This window comes from Salmo salar, chromosome 03 (genome assembly GCF_965601325.2).
Source record: "Salmo salar chromosome 03, fSalSal1, whole genome shotgun sequence".
NCBI lineage: Eukaryota > Metazoa > Chordata > Actinopteri > Salmoniformes > Salmonidae > Salmo > Salmo salar.
In genome coordinates this window covers 66,311,821-66,331,393 of record NC_138293.1, presented here as the reverse complement: position 1 = coordinate 66,331,393, position 19,573 = coordinate 66,311,821, and the positions used below count along the sequence as shown (strand labels likewise).

At 39.4% G+C, this 19,573-nt stretch overlaps 1 protein-coding gene and 1 long non-coding RNA gene across 2 annotated transcripts; both read left to right on the top strand.

Moving 5' to 3' along the window:
- Positions 1 to 791: 791 nt before the first annotated feature.
- On the top strand, positions 792 to 1,597 carry LOC106601051 (hemoglobin subunit beta). Its single transcript, XM_082973696.1, has 2 exons — positions 792 to 1,037; positions 1,230 to 1,597. The coding sequence occupies exons 1-2, from the start codon at positions 807 to 809 to the stop codon at positions 1,359 to 1,361; spliced, it is 363 nt and encodes a 120-aa protein (XP_082829822.1). The 5' UTR covers positions 792 to 806; the 3' UTR covers positions 1,362 to 1,597.
- Positions 1,598 to 8,560: 6,963 nt separating this feature from the next.
- On the top strand, positions 8,561 to 12,552 carry LOC106601069 (uncharacterized). The gene is made up of 4 exons (XR_006769190.2): positions 8,561 to 8,593; positions 9,742 to 10,327; positions 10,425 to 12,265; positions 12,396 to 12,552. It is a non-coding gene; the product is annotated as an uncharacterized LOC106601069 (long non-coding RNA).
- Positions 12,553 to 19,573: the final 7,021 nt, after the last annotated feature.

Sequence of the window (19,573 nt, the reverse complement as noted above, 5' to 3'; positions counted from 1 at the left end):
TACGACATTTTTAAACAGTATAAAATATGTCAAATGACTAGCCTATGAGAAAAGTGTAGGCTAAATGACTGACATGCATCAGAAAAGTATTGGAAAGTTCAGGAAAACATCAGGGAATCTCATCAGGTAGACTATACAGTAGACCTAACGTGTGTGCGTATCGAAGATCTGCGTTGCTTTCAATTACTAGACTAATGATCATGAGAACATTTCCCAGACTAATTGTAACCAAATATCCAAACGGAGATCCAGTGAAAACAAACATCTGACATTGATTGATTTCTTGATTTGTCCAGCTGAGTTCCTTGTCTCAAAGCAGCGCAGTGATGCTGTCCAATCAAAACGCTGCTAGAATTATCAGTTGACCACACATACCATCATGAAGCCAATTGGATAGAATCTAGGCTACATACACCGCATCATCCAAACTGCATGATTGCCTATGCCTACACATACTGTAAGTGGCTAAAGGAAAATGTTCCATTTTTAAAATATTAAAACAGCAAATTAGATCTACCTTATTATAAATTAGGCCATCATCACTGTCGATGATAATGATAATTATTCGCGTAGTACAGGTGAAACGTCCCTGCTGCATGCATGCCAACCATTTGATCCCAATCAGTTTCATTGGAATATGCATTTCTATTTTCTTGGATGATGTAAGTAAGGGTGGCTAACCCGCCTAACTAATCACATTTTAGAACAGTAAACACAGCCACCACATGATCATTATTTAAAAACATTTCAGCGATACAGACCATATTGATTGTGAAGTGTAATTTTAATGCCAGCCTGTTCTATTCATGTTTAGACTTCTGATCGTGTCTCCGTGGACTCAGAGGCACTTTAGCACCTTCGGCAACCTGTCCACACCCGCTGCCATCATGGGTAACCCCGCCGTGGCCAAGCACGGAAAGACCGTGATGCACGGACTGGACAGAGCTGTGCAGAACCTGGATGACATCAAAAACGCCTATACTGCCCTGAGTGTGATGCACTCCGAGAAACTGCACGTGGATCCCGATAACTTCAGGGTGAGTACTAAACGTTATCAGAAAATACATATAGCCTACTATTTTGTGCTTCATACAATTATTATTATTATTTTTTAAAGATATGACCAATTTTCCTTCGAGACATTTAGGAGAAAATAGTCTTATGCATTAAATAGCGGTGGGAGCCGATGTAGTTTATGCCAATATTATTTTACCGTCCCCTCTCCACAGCTCCTCGCCGACTGCATCACCGTGTGCGTGGCAGCCAAGCTCGGTCCCGCCGTTTTCAGTGCTGATATTCAGGAAGCCTTCCAGAAGTTCCTGTCTGTCGTTGTGTCCGCTCTTGGCAGACAGTACCACTAGAGCATCACTCGACAGCATCAATATTGAAGAGAGACGACACTCCAACTCCAGTCTGTTAGGCTGAAAATAATTACATCATTTTAAAAGCGTTTATCTTTTTGAAGTGTTCTGTTTTATGGAAAACGTTCTTCTGCAATTGTACTGATGGCACATGGTTTCTACACTCTAAAAATTAGGGAATGTGAATGAAAAAAACTGTTTTGATGATGGTTTTCATAAACATACTTTGTCCATGATCTAGAGGCCTATGGGGTATTCATTGATGAGATAAGGAAAGAGGTTGCCAAATGTGATCTGCATAACATACCAATAGACATACCTTTGTATGCCTCCTTCTTGGAATAACCTATTGGGGGCCATTTTCAGAACCCTACGGTTCTTCAAATAACCTTGGGTATCTTAGAAGAACCCTTGTTGAACCCCTCATTTTTAGAGTGTATGAATTCTGCGGTGTGCTTGTTTCGTTAATCATCTGTATAATTACTATTTTGGAGATTCAGACTTCTCCCTCCCTACACCTCTGATGAATATAAAAGGAAACCTGTTCGGTTACCATACACTGAAAAATCATTCTGGCTATGGATACATCAACACATTAACATCAACACCCCAGAGGATAAACCCATTAGACTTGGGGCTCAGCTGAGAGTTTACCTCATATTTAGATTTTTTTATTCTGCTTTGCAACTAAAGTCATAATAAACACTGATAACTAAAATATAGTGTTATTGTTATTGTTATGCGTATTATTATTCATGAGAATAACTGAACCCCAAAAGGTTATTCAAAAGGTTATTCAAAATGTTATCCCTTTAAAGGTCATTCAAAGAGCTTATAGGGGTTCCCCCACAGTTTCAATTTGAAGAACCTCTGAAGGATACTTCAGGAACATTTTCTTTTTAGAGTGTAGTTAGGCCATCAGAGGGTTTAAATTAGTGAGACAGGCCTAAACCTAGAGCTACATATCTTCCAGTTTGAAATCGAAATGATTTCCTAAAACGTGGACAAATATTGACTAATCTTAAAGGGATATATAGGCTTAACTATATTTATATATTGTGACGACCTACCTGTTTCATTACAATATGTATATATTTATATTCTTTGTTTTTATATATTTATATATTGGTTTCCTTACAAAATAATTACTGCAATCCACTGTCAAGAAATGCTTTTACCGTTTTTGGACTAAAACCCCATGTAGCCTAAGTCAAACTTTTAAGTACATTTTTAAGGGTCATACCAAAATCATATAAATAATTTTAGTGCAATGAGCAACGTTATTTCTCTGTGTTTTATATATTTCCACACTATGAGGTTGAAATAATAATGTGAAATTGTGAAAATTATGATTATTCCCTTGTAGTGTAAGACTGGTTTGAAAAGTGCCTGAAATTCCTACTTGTTTTCATGGGATGGAGTTTGCAAATAAAAGCTAGTTTTAAGTTTCCCCCTCTCCACTCAGACCACTCTCACAGTCCAAGCAACATTCCTACTTGAGAAATTGCTCTTGGCTAAGAAGCTATTTTTGGGATAGCCTTCTTAATTGTTACTCAGAAATGATTTGATATTGAGATAAAAACAGCTGCATTGGACCTTTAAACACATTCATTGAGTAACACCAGTGGCAACTCCTCCTTCAGTCAGTTTAGAGCACCACACTTTTGGGGGGGCTTGCCTGTTTTGAAGGTTATTTTGGCATTAATCCGTGTCACATATCAGTTTGCAAACAATGCCAAAAAAATAAATGTAATTGAGTTAATAAAGCCCACATACAAACTTGGTCTCTTTTTTGCTTTCTTGAGTAAGGCCGCTCCAAAATGCAGGTGTTTCAGCTTAGATCAGAGCTTTCTGTGGTGGTGGGGCAGCCAGCAGAAAATACAGAGCTTTGCGCCTGATTGGCTCAGTTTTCTGTCACTCATGGGACAGTATGTCATCCCCAATTCTAAGGTTAGAGCTCGACTAGAGTTATATTAGAAGTGCCCATCCAAGAAGGCTCAAGGTCATTGGCCACAGATAGAATGACATCAAATCACATTATATCTACAGTAGCTTTGATTGGACTGGTCATGTCAACATCTTATTTTCAAAGTCTTAGCTAGCAGTCATCATCAGTTGTCATCAACTCCACAATCTACTGGCAAATCCTTTTTAATCCTTGTCATATGATGAGAAATAATGAAGAGAAATTATAGATAAAATGTGTCGGTGTTCGTCGGCCATTGTACGTAAACATTACACAACTAGTTGGAAATCGCAAATTCAACAATGAGTCGTTTGGAAGGAATCAGAGGCTAACTGCAAGCGTTGCAAAGAAACCACTAACGTTAGCTTGTTTGTGTTTTTCCCCCACCAGTTCCCACCCTAAATCCAGAAAATGCCAGACTTTGATGTCCAAAAATGTATTGTATGCTGCTGCATAAATGATGTAATATGCCAGGGAGAAATGTATACTGTAGCTAAGAAAATAATACTTCGTGTATGTTGTGTTGACAGCTGTCAGTAGCTCATGTGCCTCACCCTAATAATGTGGTCTATTTTCTCCAAAGCGAGATTGTAAACACGTCGCTGTACATTTCAAAAGTGCAGAACAAATTGTTATATTGACTATCGTCGTCGCTTGCTCATTAATGTCTTTATCGAAATTACGGATTTGCTCTTTTCCGCTTGTCGTCCCTTTATGTCATAGTTTGTACATCTCAATTGTCAGTAGAAACCACGTTTGTTTAAGCAAGTCTGCCATATCAGCTGTTTTTACGTGTAGTAGCTTTGCTGGCATGCTTCCCACTTTCATTTTTGTTGCCCCACCAAGAGTTACATGCTAAAATCGCCACTAAGTTAACCAGCCCAACCTCACAACCAATTCGTGCATATAATGTATTTCAGCAGATTTCGTGCGTTTTTGTGCATTTTTGTGTGGTGTAATTCGTGAGAAAAGACACAAATTGAACCAATAGGCTACACACAAGCCATAGACGCAACATCCGCAGATGCGATAGCCTATATTTTATATTATTATTATTTTTAATATATATATATATATTTTCGTTATATTCTATATATTCTCCTTAAATATATATATATATATGTATGTGTATATATGTATATATATATATGTATATGTATGTGTCTTTATTTAATCCCTATTAAAATACTGTTGTTGTATGCCTTATTGTACTGTTTTCGATTTTTCGGAACATACTTTTCAGAATAGAATGAATTTAAGCAATGCACGATGGCTAATGGTATTATTCTGTTGTAGTTCCATGTATTTCTTATTTAAAAAAAACAACGTGTAAACCATTTTCATTGACCATAATGTAACTGCAAATACAATAGCAGCCTTGCCATTGTCCATCAATACCACATCTTTTTTTCTCTCCCTATAACATTTTAGGAAATGTATGCGATCATTGTAGTCTTAAAATATTGTTGGCCAACCAAATGACCAAAACGTTAACCTGCAATAAGGCTGGGGTGGAATTGTAACGTTATTATGAGCTGGCTGAGTGTGAATACATGGCTCTGAGTGTAAGCACCTTTTCACTATAAACTTTCTTGTGTTCAAATTACCGTCAGTGCGAAATAGCTAGAAAGCTTTTGGATTTCCACTGGGCTGTAACTACGGTTATGAGAGCGATAAATCAAATGCAACACCTACTTCGACCTGGGACGAGCAGCAAAACACCAGAACGCTTGTAGCCTACCGGAAAGTTACAAGAAGAACAAGAATGGTTACCTCATCCGGTCATGTGACATATATTATTGTAGATTTTTCGCGCACACCAGATGTCTGGACCCTGGACAGATAACGGGTAGGTCGCCAGTTCGTGCCTTGTTGTAAGAAATACAGCATGCATACACATTTGTTTTGTGTTTGTTAAAGTGTTTGGTTTTAAAAACGTGTTAAACCAGTAAGGAAGGTTACGTAACTAAGGTGAATAAAGAAAGTTCCATACACAACTTAGAATGTGTGGATATTTTTGTTGCATTACTTGCATATATTTGGATATCATTCTCAATTATTATTTTAGCCACATATACATTAGGCTATATACATTCACCTTTTTCCTCTTTGCGTCTTCAAAGAAATACACATTGCCACTTAATCTGTCTTCATCTTGTGACTTCTCCTTGGAAGGAGGAGAGAGGGACCCTAGGAGGGATGTAAAGGAGTTGATGAAATCCTGTCAAGACAGACAATCAGGTGAGAGGAGGTCCTAACTAGTCAATGATCTAAATTGATCAAGCCTGTAGACACTGTAGCCTTTAAGGACCGGAGTTGCACACATGTCATAGAACATCATGAAAAGGAAAGTGACTGACTAATAATGCATTGTTGGTAAATGGTGACAGACTGACTCATCTGCAAGTAATAATAAATATGCATTTGTTATGCCAAGTGATTTGTAGATCAGTTAGTCTGCATGTGGAGGAGGATGAAGTTCTTTAGTGATGTGCAGGACATAGTAAAACACACGCTATCAATGACATGCAGCTTTTGTCATAGAGAGGGGAGGTTATGTGAAGGAATGTGCTATGATTGGAAATGGTCTCTTTATGTTTCTTTTGAGATTGTATGGCCTCTGAGGACCCCCAAGACCAACTGGATGAGGCTATTAAAAAGGCAGAATGCCTTGCTGAGGAGCTCAACCAATAGAAGGACCCACAAGCCCAACTGGAAGAGGCCATTAATGAGGCAAAAGGGCTGGCTGAGGAGCTCAACCCATGTAACAAGTCGTACATTACTGGTAATGTAACCCCTTTAGCTCCCATACGTGCAGAAATATTCCCAACACAACCCCAGCACCACAGCGTTATGATTCATCATTGCATTTTGTTTGTCAAAGTAGAACCCACATGGCACAAATGTACATTTACATGTAGACTCCGTGATATGACCTGATCACAGTCATCAATGATATTGCCCATTGAGCATGAGGCACAAGGGTGCACTTGTTAGCATCCTTGTGAACTTCTACACATGTTGGCTGTGTGAGTGAGCCAGAACGTGGGTCTACTGCAGGTGTCTTTCCTCAGCTGACAAATCACTTCACCTTATGTGAAAATAAAAGTCTTGCTTGTGCTCCATATGTGCATAAGCAAGCCATGCTTGTGGGAGACTTTTATTAGTGGGCCAGCCATGATGATTGAAATGCACTTTTTAGGAAAATAAGAAAAGACAAACAAGCCTCCAGGGATTAGGTTCAGATGGAGACAAAGGGATGAGAGAGGACAGATTGTTCCTCAAACCAGGAAGGCAACTACATCCACTTCTATAGGTAAATTTCATCCCGTCTGTGTTTAATTTTATTGGTCCCTGATCTGACTTTTTCCTTTCAAACATACTGTATCATAGCATATCAAACGTTTGTTGCCGTGCCATAGGCTGGTCTAGTGCCATCTACCCACAGCACATAATACATTACATGCAGGTCTGATCCCATCTTTCCCGGTCTCTAACTGTTGTCTGTCTCTGACGAAAATAAATATTTAATGAAAGGAGAGTCAGAACTCCAACAAATCTTTAGAATTAAAAACCTTTATATTAATACTTTTTCAGCTCCTAGGGCCAGCATACCAAGAGCCAGACTAGTGCAACCTTCTGGGCCAGTCACTGAGGAGGAAGAATCAGGTATTGATGAGCGATTGAATAGATTAATATATACAATTCCTTGTTATTCAGTGGCCTTAAATAATTTATTGTATTTTTATTTTTATTAAAGCCGTAATCAGTAGTTGAGACAATAACAAAGCACCCTCCCCTCTTCTGTTTTGGTTAAAAGCTGAGTGATGGGGTTGGGGAAATGTAACCACTTTCAATTTATAGACAGAACTATGGATGCAATAATTTACCATCAATGTTATTCAAATAATAGTTTTAACCATGTTTTAAGGCTATACAGTGTTTTGTTTTTGTATTTACTTTGTTTGCAAACATTGACTAAAACAAGCTTACATTTTGGGTTCTGATGGGTTATGACAGTTGAATTAAACTCATGAGGCATTAATAAATTATAATCTTCAAAAATCAATGAGTACATGTTATTAATATAAGTCCAAAAATGTCTATCAACTTCTGAATGCCCCTTTAAGTCTAATCCTTTATTGCATATCTTATTTTAGAGACAAGGACCAATGGATTGAAATCCACTCCAGTATTTAGCATTGATGAAGAAATAGTTATGTTTAAATTGTTTCACTGTCAAAATTGGGGTCATCTTGGTGTTACTGAATTATACTGCGCTTCCACAATTACAGGCAGTGGTTGCAAAAGGAAAGACACTGTGTAAACATTCCAATAGTGGATTTGAATGAATTCAACTAAGACTAATTCCATAACGTGGAATGGCAGATTGCTTCATATTCAAGGAAATGTGCAGGAAAAATCTCTGCCAGGATGTTCTTGCACTCCCCTACAGAACTATTTGGACAGTGATGCTAAAATGTTGAATTTGTCTCTATACTCCAGCATTTTCAATTGCATTGTCGAGAAGCAACCTGCAAGTAAGCATTTCATTAGATGGTGTTACCATCAGTATCCTGTACATACGACTAATACAACTTGCCCCACCATTTGACGATGTCATAAGTATTTAGACACATTTCATGTATATATTAAAGTTGTTAGAAGTTTAGTATTTGGGCCCATATTCCTAGAACACAATGATTACATCAAGCTTGTGAATCTACAAACTTGTTGGACACATTTACAGCTTGTTTTGGTTGTGTTTCAGATTATATTGTGCCCAATAGGAACTGAATGGTGAATAATATGTGACTTTGTAGTCACTTTTATTATAAGTAAGAATAGAAGATCTTGATGTAGTCATTGTGTGCAATGAATATGGGACCAAATACTAAACATTTGACAACTTTAACCCACTAAGTGATATGTGTCCAAATACTTAAAATCTTCAAATGGGGAGGGGGGGGGAACTAGACATATATAAAGTGCTTTCATTCCTAAACGGTAAATCAGACAATTCTGAAAATACCATGAATTAAAAGGTGACATTCTGTACTGTATTCTGTACTGTAACTGTAGAAAAAGCCCATGGAGTTGGTGGAATAATCCTTTAATTCACTGCCATTTACTCAGCTGGGCCAGGGGCGCTTTAATTAGGTCAGGTGGAAATATCCGACAGATCTCCACTCCATAAAAGGAGTAAATCACCATCGCCTGATCGCGCTGCTTTCTCTTCCTTCACTCTGTGCGTCCATGAATCCACGTAAGTCCACCGACTCTGTTACCTTTCATCTGAACTTTCATCTGAACTTTCATCTGAACTTTCATCTGAACTTTCATCTGAACTTTCATCTGAACTTTCATCTGAACTTTCATCTGAACTATATATGTTGGGATCGGGAGAGAGGGCCATCAGTTGTTGTTTGAAGTTGTTATCACGGAGCGCGGCTTGGAGCACACGCTTCAAACGTTTTGTGTAATGTGAATGGTCAATGATTCCGGCCCTACGGATCATAATAGGCCAATTATGCAATTGGTATGGTTAATATGTAATGAAATTACGTGTACACATGACACTTGAAGGGGTGAAATAAGAAAGTCATTGTTTGTTGAACTGATCGGCTCTGATATCCAACTAATAGCGATTATAGCTTGAATAACCGATCACTGTTTGTATTCTTTCATGATAAATAGTTACGAGCCTAAATTGCTCACCGATGGTTCCTATTGACTTATTAATGAACTGGATTGTTGAATTCCCTAAATGATGATAATGAATGATTGTTATTAGATCTTTGTGATGATGGATTTGATTGGATACACGTTATTCTGTTTCCTTTGTTATGCAGCACAGACTACTCAGTAAATATACCACTTCATGGTTAAAGGAATTCCTGCCTCAGTCTCATCCATTCCTCTGTCACCTGACCACCTGTTCACCCTCACTGTCAGTCATCCTACCTGTCCAGCTACCCACACAGATTCCTCTCATCTTTCAGTAACCTCATATCAAACATTTCATCTCGAAATTGTGCAGAATAGAGGCACATTTTAAAATGTTGCATCACTGTCAAAATACAGATGTAGCTTTCACCTGGTCATTCTGTCAGGGAAAGAGAATGTTTTGAACACCCAGTGTGTTTTTGCTATTTTTAAGAACATTCAGAATTTCTATTAGATGATGGGATCAAGTTCTATTGTGTGATATTACATTTTAGACTTAATTATCAATATTTTGGTTTGCCCTGTAATTGAATTTACTGTAGAATCAAAGCTGAGGTTTTTGGCTTGTCACACCATAGATTGTGCAGAGATATATTTACTTACAGCCCTATGTGCGTTTTTAATAGATTAATTATATAATATTCTTAATTTAATCCTTTTCCCATTTTTATTGTGTTTTCAAAAAAGCAATACTTCATCGAGAAACGAACATCCTCCTAGCTGACTTAGAAGACACGGAGTGTGCAAATCCGGCTCTGCCTGGTGCATCACACAGTTGGAGTGTGAGGAAGGAACTCTCACAGGATAGGTGAAGGGAGTCCAGGCCTGAGATCGTAGATTCTCTGCTGGCTGCAGAGCATGCTTCTCAGAAAATATGTTAGTCATACAATTTGAACAGGGCTATTCTGCGATGTAGAGACTGTCTGCCGAAACAGCTTTACCCTCGAGGACTGCGATGTCTCTACACATGCAACGTTCCCCTTGCACAACAGAGAGTCCATGATTGAGGGATTCTACCTGCCCCTTCCTCCAACTACAGCCATATCTCTCCACAGTCATGGCAAATATGCACTTCATGAACAGGGTGTTTTATATTTTTTTTGCGGCTGAATGTATTGTATCAAAGTTAAAATGTATTCATGTTTATTGTTGTGTAAAATATTATCCTTAGATTGTTTCTTACCATTGGACGTACCAGAGGTGATATGTGGTTGCCTGACTAGCACCATCCATGTTGGCCCTGGGAAACATATCATCCTTGTGGGAATAAATGGTATGTGCAATATCTACAAGAACCAAACAGTGATGTAGCAATGCAATGTAAAACAACATTAAGACTGTACTTTTTTTTTTCTTCTTTTTCCCTCAAGGTCGCTACAATGTCACAGTGCCTGTGCTGACCTGCACAACCTGTCTTATCACCTGGACAGCAAACTTGGCAGATCTGATAAAGAATGGGTACTGGCCTGCCACTGTCAACTGTGACACCATATAACTGGTAGATCTGTTCAGCTCTTGAGGAGCTGAAAGTGTTAGCCCCAGGAATGTCTGTCTGGCGTTTGTGTGGGTTTTGGAGCAGCAAACTGACTTCTTTGGCAGGGTAACAATAAATTATACTCAGCTTTACCAATGTATGACTACAAGTTAACTATGTTACATTTTGTTTCAACACTTTGTAATATAACTTTATTTCCAGTACTACAACTGTTAACTTCAGGTCTCTTGCTGCAGTATGTTAGCCTCCTGCACCACTGTCCTGCCATGCCCCTTATCTGTGCCCCTCTTGCATCCAATATTTCCTGTTTTTTACAGCATAAGTACTCATCCTACTTTTGCATTTGCTTTCACCTGCTTTGCTGGCAATGCTATGCACTGGCCCTGCTTTAACTCAAATCCAGTCAGCCATAGTGAATTATAATATGTTTTGTTTATAGTGTTGTTGTAAGTTATTTCATGTCTTTCCCATATGTATTTTTCCTTACAAGAACGGAATGTTCTGTGGGGACACTTTTTAAAAAAGCTTCTTTGAGTGGACGTACTGCCGCTCTGAAAATGATCAGGTCTGTGCTATACAGTACTTTGACTGCCCAGCCTGTTCACCCAGCATGCTTGCAGTGTCAGTGGATGGGAACAAGAAACTGTATCGATTCAAAAAAGGGTAGGTAAAACTATTCATAATTGATCAAATAACACTATTCTATATCGTTTAAACAATCCAAACAAGGTTTGCCTTTTTTTTTTGTTCAGTGTGAAAGTTTTCAAATGCAGTTGAGCTCATTTTTAGCTTAAATGTTTTGAGTTTGTAATGAAATGAATTATCAACATTGTCAAGTGTCCCCCAGGATCAGTTACTGAGGTTGATTTACATTTCATATGTCATATATAATGCATTTCATGTATCCTTTCAAGGGCTGATGACAAAGGATTCTTTGATGGTGTATTTATCTGCAAGGATGAGGATGTCTGACTTTGAACAATGTCCACACAAAGACTAAACATGTACTGTGGATCTTCTAATCTGTGAAATAGGACTGGTCTTGGGCCATCTGACTCAAAGGCAGACTAGTTATACACTATTCCAATAAAAAACTCACTTTGGAGAGATGGTAATCCTCTCTCTTCAAGTCCAGGGTCGTTACACCACTCCCTCTGTTCAGAAATGCAACACACTTTACAAGTGCATCTTTTTGACAGTCTCCAACTTCTGATCTCCTTTGTAGCGAACACAGGGGGTAGCTCAGCGCCCTCAGCTAGGTTTTAAAAACCTAACCACTGTCACGTTAACACCCCCCCCCCCCCCCCCCCCCAATTATTTTTTTCATTTTTCGACCTATACTCTTCTACTTGTCTAGGGTTATGGAATAGGGTTATGGAAAAGGGCTATGTGGAGCATCCCAGTGCACAGCAGCTAAAGAGTCAAGGAAAACAAACGACAAACTTGATGAAGAGGGACTCGAAGTTGCCGTCTGCCGCCACGGAATACTTCTGAGGAGCCTCAACATGATGCGTGGAGATATTTGCATACCCACTGTTCTTGCAGAAGGAATTGTCTGGCAGCAGGAACAAACAATTCATGTGTACGGATGTGATCTGCAAATTTTGTCCATACCTAACCAAAGTTTGCCTTCATTGTCCAGAGCTCGCCACTCTTCTAGACATGAAGCCACTTCTTTCCGTCATGCATGCAAAGGCACATCGTTTGAAATGCGAGGTAAGTTTTTCTTTGTTAAACTGTTGAAAGAGAATTTCCAGCTTCAGTCCTTTACAAGGCTTCCCATTTAGATGTTTGTTGTTGACATAATTGCAATATTAAGTCAACATTTTGGGGGATGTAAATTAAGATTAAGTGGGGAGGACGGAATCAGGAAGGAGCTGGCACAACTCTGGGGAAGGAAGTGGAACAATGGAACAGTTTCTTGTCGAGGGCTGGAATCTGTTCCAAGAAAATGTCCAAAGGAGGTAAACAATGTGTTTAAGGTTGTTCTATTCAGCTATGTTAGTACTTATCTGGAATAAGGAGTTCTATTTGGCTTTTCTAGCAAGAACCGACATGCTAACCATCCAGGCCGTGGGACAGAAGGAAGAACAACCTGCACAGAGCATTGTTCCCAAGATATTTGAAGGTGTATTGTGTGGATCAATACATTCATTTTAGAAGTATTATCTATGCATTTAATTTATTTTAAAACAATTAATTATTCTGTTTTGTTTTTGTCATAATTCCCAGACAACAGCAAAAATCAACAGCAAGAGACCTAGACTCAAATGTTTAAGAGTGATTTGGGTGTAGGCGATGAGACTCTGGACAACGGAAGTTCAGCAATGGGCTAATAGAGGTGAATGAATAAAAATAAACGAATGCAACTCTCCTGGACTGTCACCTTGACGTGGTGGAGAGGCCTGCATACTCCAATGACCCTGAGAGCTAACCCTTAGAGGGCGTATTCCACCGGCAGGTACAATCAAGCCGGACAGGTGGAAGGGTAGGAGGCAGACAAAACATTCCCTGGTTCTCCATGTTGGGATTCACTCTCCCCCACATCACAAATAATTTGTTACAGAAACCTTCACAGGCCCTATGTTCCTCCTGGAAGTGAGTGCAACTAGTCACTGTTGGCGATATATTGTTAATTTATAGATTTATTGTATTTCAGAGGAAACAGCTTAGAACATGGATGGTCCCCAGGTACTACAGAGAACAATTGAAGTCCTCTTACTTAGCATCAAACAAAGGAAACAGAACCTCTTCCTTCAGACAGGTTTGTTACAGTTCATGAATTTGAATTGCACACACTTAATTTCTCTTTCATTTCAAAGCCATGCAATTGAACAAATAATTACATTCTCCTTTTTGTTTTGATGACAGATGGATGCAAGAAAAGACACCCTCTGCGCAGAAAGATATTGGAAGAAAAGACCAAATTGACAGCTGCCATAGAGGAGTACAACACCCTTGTACTAGGTTCAGCAATACCATCTGCAGATGATATCCTTTCCGCAGACCTTCATGCATGGCCTTGGGAGCTGCATGGACAAAGTAAGTAGTATGTTTGTGTGTCACAATAACTATGTTTCTGTTTTGCTATCTGTTTCATGTTCAGTTGCGCAAACATGGACAGCACTGCCATTAAAGTTAGAAATCCACATTGCATTCTTATGAATTTACAGCTGACTTACTCAAAGAAAATGGCCTTTGACCAGGTGATGCTCCTGAGATGGCTGAAGGAGGAGGAGTTAATTGTCCTAAAGGAAGTCAAGCAGCACTGGGAAAGCCTAAAGAGGGAATCGGAGAATGTGCAAGACTTTGCTTCACATGTGGCACTTGACCTAAGCAGGCAAAGTAGGGGAACTTTCCTTAACCTCTATGGGCTCTATGGGCACCTACTCAACAGCCAGTGTAATCCCGTGGCGCGATATTCAAATACCTCAAATGCAAAAACTTCAATTTTTCAAACATATGACTATTTTAAAGACAAGACTCTCGTTAATCTAACCACACTGTCCGATTTCAAAAAGGCTTTACAACGAAAGCAAAACATTAGATTATGTCAGCAGAGTACCCAGCCAGAAATAATCAGACACCCATTTTTCAAGCTAGCATATGTCACATAAACCCAAACCACAGCTAAATGCAGCATTAACCTTTGATCTTCATCAGATGACAACCCTAGGACATTATGTTATACAATACATGCATGTTTTGTTCAATCAAGTTCATATTTATATCAAAAAACAACAGCTTTTTACATTAGCATGTGACTAGCATTCCCACCGAACACTGCCGGTGAATTTACTAAATTACTCACGATAAACGTTCACAAAAAACATAACAATTATTTAAAGAATTATAGATGCAGAACTCCTCTATGCACTCGCTATGTCCGATTTTTTTTTTTTATTTTTTTTTTTATTATTTTTTTTTATTTATTTTTTTTGAAATAGCTTTTCGGTGAAAGCACATTTTGCAATATTCTCAGTAGATAGCCCGGCATCACAGGGCTAGCTATTTAGACACCCAGCAAGTTTAGCATTCACCAAAGTCAGATTTACTATAAGAAAAATTTTATTACCTTTGCTGTCTTCGTCAGAATGCACTCCCAGGACTTCTACTTCAATAACAAATGTTGGTTTGGTCCTAAATAATCCATTGTTATATCCAAATAGTGGCGTTTTGTTCGTGCGTTCAAGACACTATTCGAAAGGGTAAATGAGGGTTACGAGCACGGCGCATCGTGACAAAGAAATTCTAAATATTCCATTACTGTACTTCGAAGCATGTCAACCGCTGTTTAAAATCAATTTTTATGCCATTTTTCTAGTAAAAAAGCGATAATATTCCGACCGGGAAATCATTTTTTATTACAAAGAGTGAAAGTAAAAGCATGCTATCCCCTCATGCATGAGCCCTAGTCTAATGGCCCTCTGATAGAGCACTTGCCAAACGCGCTAATGTGTTTCAGCCTGGGGATGGAATTACATCGTTCAGCTTTTTCCCGCCTTCTGAGAGCCCATGGGAGCCGTAGGAAGTGTCACGTCATGCCAGAGATCCCCTGTATTTGTTAGATGATCAAGGAGGGCAAGAAATGGTCAGACAGGCCACTTCCTGTAAGGAATCTTCTCAGGTTTTGGCCTGCCAAATGAGTTCTGTTATACTCACAGACACCATTCAAACAGTTTTAGAAACTTTAGGGTGTTTTCTATCCAAAGCCAATAATTATATGCATATTCTAGTTACTGGGCAGGAGTAGTAACCAGATTAAATCGGGTACGTTTTTTATCCGGCCGTGCAAATACTGCCCCCTAGCCCCAACAGGTTTTAATATGTACAATTGATGTTGGCACCCTGTAATTGCTATTGTATTTACCCTACACATTACGATTGTTGGTGTTAGGCTGGCAATTGAATCAGTCGGAAGCTGGGAGCAGAGGTCTCTTCTCCATGCTTCAGAGGAGAGTCAGCAGCCTCCGAAGACACCAGGACTCTGTCAAACTGATATACAGCAAAGCTATGGGCCAAGACACCTCCCTCCTAGAGACGACCTCCTGGAAGAGGACATCTACGACAGCATCCACTACAGCTCTGATGACGAGGAATCTCTCACAGACTGAAGGTGTTCGTTTGGGTGGGCGCAGTTTGCACTGGGTGAAAAGTGATTCCATTCGTTTTGCATATGTGCTTCAGCTGCCTTCCTAAGGAAAAATAGTTTGAACATTTTATGGAAAATAAACTTTTATGTTTCTTCCTGGTTGACAATGTGATCAAGTGGCACATACTTGAGAAGGGCGCTCATCTGTTACTGCTTTTGCCCGGTTACATGACCAGGTCAGATGCACCCCTTTAAATGGCCAGTCTGCAGTTGCTACATCCACTTTTGGATTCTTGAAGAATATAGTTCAACTACAGTACCCCATCAGATCCCAAAATATAAGCTTTTTTTTATTCTACTCCAATGTTTGTACAAAAAGTAAATGTAAACAAACACTTTATAGCAGGTGTCAAACTCATTCCACAGGTGAGCAGAGTGTTTGCGGGTTTTCGTTCCTCCCTTGTACATGATTGATGAATTAAGGTCACTAATTTGTTTATAGTAAATGGTAAGGCCCAGAAGGTAAACTCATACAGGCTGGTACCTGTAGGGTAAGTCCTAGGGGGTAACTCCCTAGTATGTTGGTTCCTGCTAGGACTATAAAGTCAATAGTAAAATCCAGTGGATTAATACCTGTGATTACTATTAATATAGGGTGAGTCCCGGAAGGTAAGCCCGCGCAGGCTGGAACCTGCAAAGGGTGAGTCCTAGGAGGTAAATTCCAGCGGGGTTGGTTCCCTGCATAGCTATAACGGGTGAGAGCTTAGTTCTATTGGCCATAAAAGTGTGAATGGAAGGTTAGCTGTGTGTCCTGTTGGGGTGGTGAACCATGGTAGATTATGTGGAAATAGGAAGACGGGTGTGAATAATTTTGGTGATGTGTTATCAATATTAGGGATATTGGAGGAGATACGGCACAAAGCCATTAAGTCATCCATATTCTCCTGTAATAAATTCGCAGACGCTATGGTATTGGTTCTAATACAAGGTATTAAGTGCCGTGACCAATTAATTATTATCCGGGGAAGTGTAGTGCTATTTTAGAAAATTGTTAATAGAAGCTGGGTATTATAGACGGGAGTGAAGAAATCTAAAATACCCTGAACACCGTCAGGAGTGTTTAGGAATAATAACTATTGATATGGCGACAAACGGACCCGTTTCTCCCTGTAATATAGAGAGAGCGAATTAAATAAAGCCATGGAGGCGCTAAAAGAAGCGCACAGACATACTACCAATTCGGCTGGACTATAGGGAAAAATTGAGCAAATTAGATAAAACTGGACATTTTCTTGCTGATGGAGAATTCAAATCAAGAATTCAGGGAGGCAATTATGACTTGGCACAAGGACATAAAACCCGAATCAAAAGCTCAATATACCAGCGTTTTGATGTCAGCATTCTATCAACAGAAAATGCATAACGATAAACCCAGAAAGTGTAACACCAGTACACTAATACAGAAGGACTGGGAACGGGAGTGTTTTGATAGAATTTGCGCTTCTGCTTTGAGGACGGGGTTGAACCCTGTGATCAAAACGATAATTGCGGGGGTAGTAGATTTAATTCAAGACGATGTTTTGAGAGTGGAATATGACTCCGCTCACCTCGCAGACGTGCGAGGGGTTAATAGGGACATAGAGAAAAGTACTAACTATAGTTTCAATGACCAGGATAAAACTAAGAAACGTAGCGAAAAAACATCAAAGCGTAAGGAGACAGCTCCCTGTTTTAGACGTGGGACTATCGGGCATGGGAAGAATGAGTGTAAGGTGAAGCTGGAACCTTGTGCATTAGCAGGAAATGCAGCTATACAAGAGTTTGCATCTTTTTCAAAAGAGCAACAACTAATCGTTTTGAGATTAGCAAGAATGGAACTTTCACCTAGCGGTGTATAGTTTCTGTTCGATAAGTGGTTCATAGAGATTAGTTTCTATGTGATGGAAGACGTATTAGGTCACGTTTAACATAACTTTTAGTAGAGTACGGATGGGATTTACAAATGGTCCCACGTGGTATCATTTTGCATTAATCATTAAAAGGGTGTAATGGTAGGTTCTGTGTTGGTACAATACGTGGATGATTCGTTATTAGCGTCAAAAGACGAAGAAACTCTTATGCGAGACCGCACCACATTGGTAGACAATTTGGCGGAACAGGGTCATAAAGCATGTATGACAAAGCACAACTAGGAAAGTAAAATGTAACGTATTTTGGGGTTTTGATTTCTAAGGGCAAGATACACATTACCCGGGATCGGGTAGAAACAATGCGTTCTTTGGCACGCCAAACACTCCTCGCACGCTCAGGAAAACGTTTACGAGTTTTCAATTTTGTTAGACATTTTATTTCGTCGTTCTCTGAAATTGCTGAGACACTTACAGAGCCGACGAAAGGGGGAAGGGTCCTCATAAGAGGATAGGGTGGAACCAAGAGTGTGAGGAAGCGTTTGTCGAGTTGAATAAGCAATTTTGTCAAGTGCCAGCATTGGGATTGCCAAACCTAAAATTACCTTTTAAAATATTTGTTCATGAACAGGAGGGACGTTGTGACGCGATGGTTGAGCAGAGTTGTGGGGGTAGAGAGAGACCAGTAATGTACTGGAGTAAATCGCTAGACTCGGTGGCAAAGGGAATGCCACCGTGCCTTACGGCGGTACAGGCGACAGAAATGGTGTCGCACAACACGCCCTGCTAACTATTTAAACTAGAAATACATTGAGATACTGATCTTTCTTTACCAGGCCGCTCATGACAGGAAAACAGGGACAATAGGGGGCTGTAATGATAAGAGTTATGACCGGCAATAAAAAGTTGTTTATAAATGTGTTCTAACAGGGGTGATGTGTGCGGAGTTAATAAACTTGAATTTGAGTCTTAGTCTCAAAGCATTGAGGTCAGTCATTCTAAATTAGGGTTGGATAATTTATAAAATGTTTTCGTTGTGATTGGGATACAGGGTGGATGCGCTGCTAACATTTATGTGGCTGAGAGTCTCCAGAAACTTCTCTAAGTGTCATCCTGAGGGGCGGTGGTTTGTTTGGAGGACTCACTGGATGATAGCGTGGGACAACCATGAAAGTTTATTTTATCCCGTCAGAGTTTATGTTACATCGCATCAATGAGTGGTGCTAAGTTATTAAACATGTACTTTCTCTTTAAGTGAATGTTTTTAGGTTTTGTGGAACATGAGGGTGTTCATTGTTCCAGAGGAGGGAATGATGTATATTGACTAACTGATTTGAGAATGTGTTAGTATGTTTATAACTGCAGAAAATGCATTAGGAGTATAGTGTGTTAATGTAATGATAGAGTATAGTGTGTTATGGGTTAGATGTAATGATGGGAGTATCATTCCCAGAGACTGTATATTGTTACAGGAGATAGCTCATAGGAGAGTAGCCAACTGTACAATATGGGGATTTAATTGAACATTAATTACACATACCTAGGAAGAGGGAACGCAACACCCTACTACAACTCAACGTGGTGTGAAAGAGGTAAGGGACTGTAGGTGCGAGTAAGGATGACAAAAGGCAGAGAATTACCGTTTACAAGGAATTTATTCCGTCACGCGGTAATTTGGGGGAACAAATGAAACAGAATATTATAAACAATTTCACACACACAAAAAAACAGGATATCAAATAAGCTCTATTTGACTGAACAACAAACTAACACAGAACATACCAAGGCTGCTCCCAGCAACTACTAACATAGTGCATAACAAAACTGCTGTCTCACTCTCAGCAACAACTAACCTACAATATAACCATCAGCCTTCTCTCTCTCGCAGCAATCATCTAACACAGTACATACGAACTCTGTTAGCAACAACCAACATGCTATAGCCATCAGCCTCCTCTCTCAGCAATCATCTGGTGCTCTGTTGAGCATCAGAACACTGGCTTATATTGCTTCAGAAGGAGTCTG

Coding starts and splice junctions, on each gene's coding strand:
- LOC106601051 (XM_082973696.1), top strand. CDS start 807: ATGTTTAGACTTCTGATCGTGTCTCCGTGGACTCAGAGGCACTTTAGC. Junction 1,038..1,229: donor TGGATCCCGATAACTTCAGG/GTGAGTACTAAA, acceptor CCCTCTCCACAG/CTCCTCGCCGACTGCATCAC.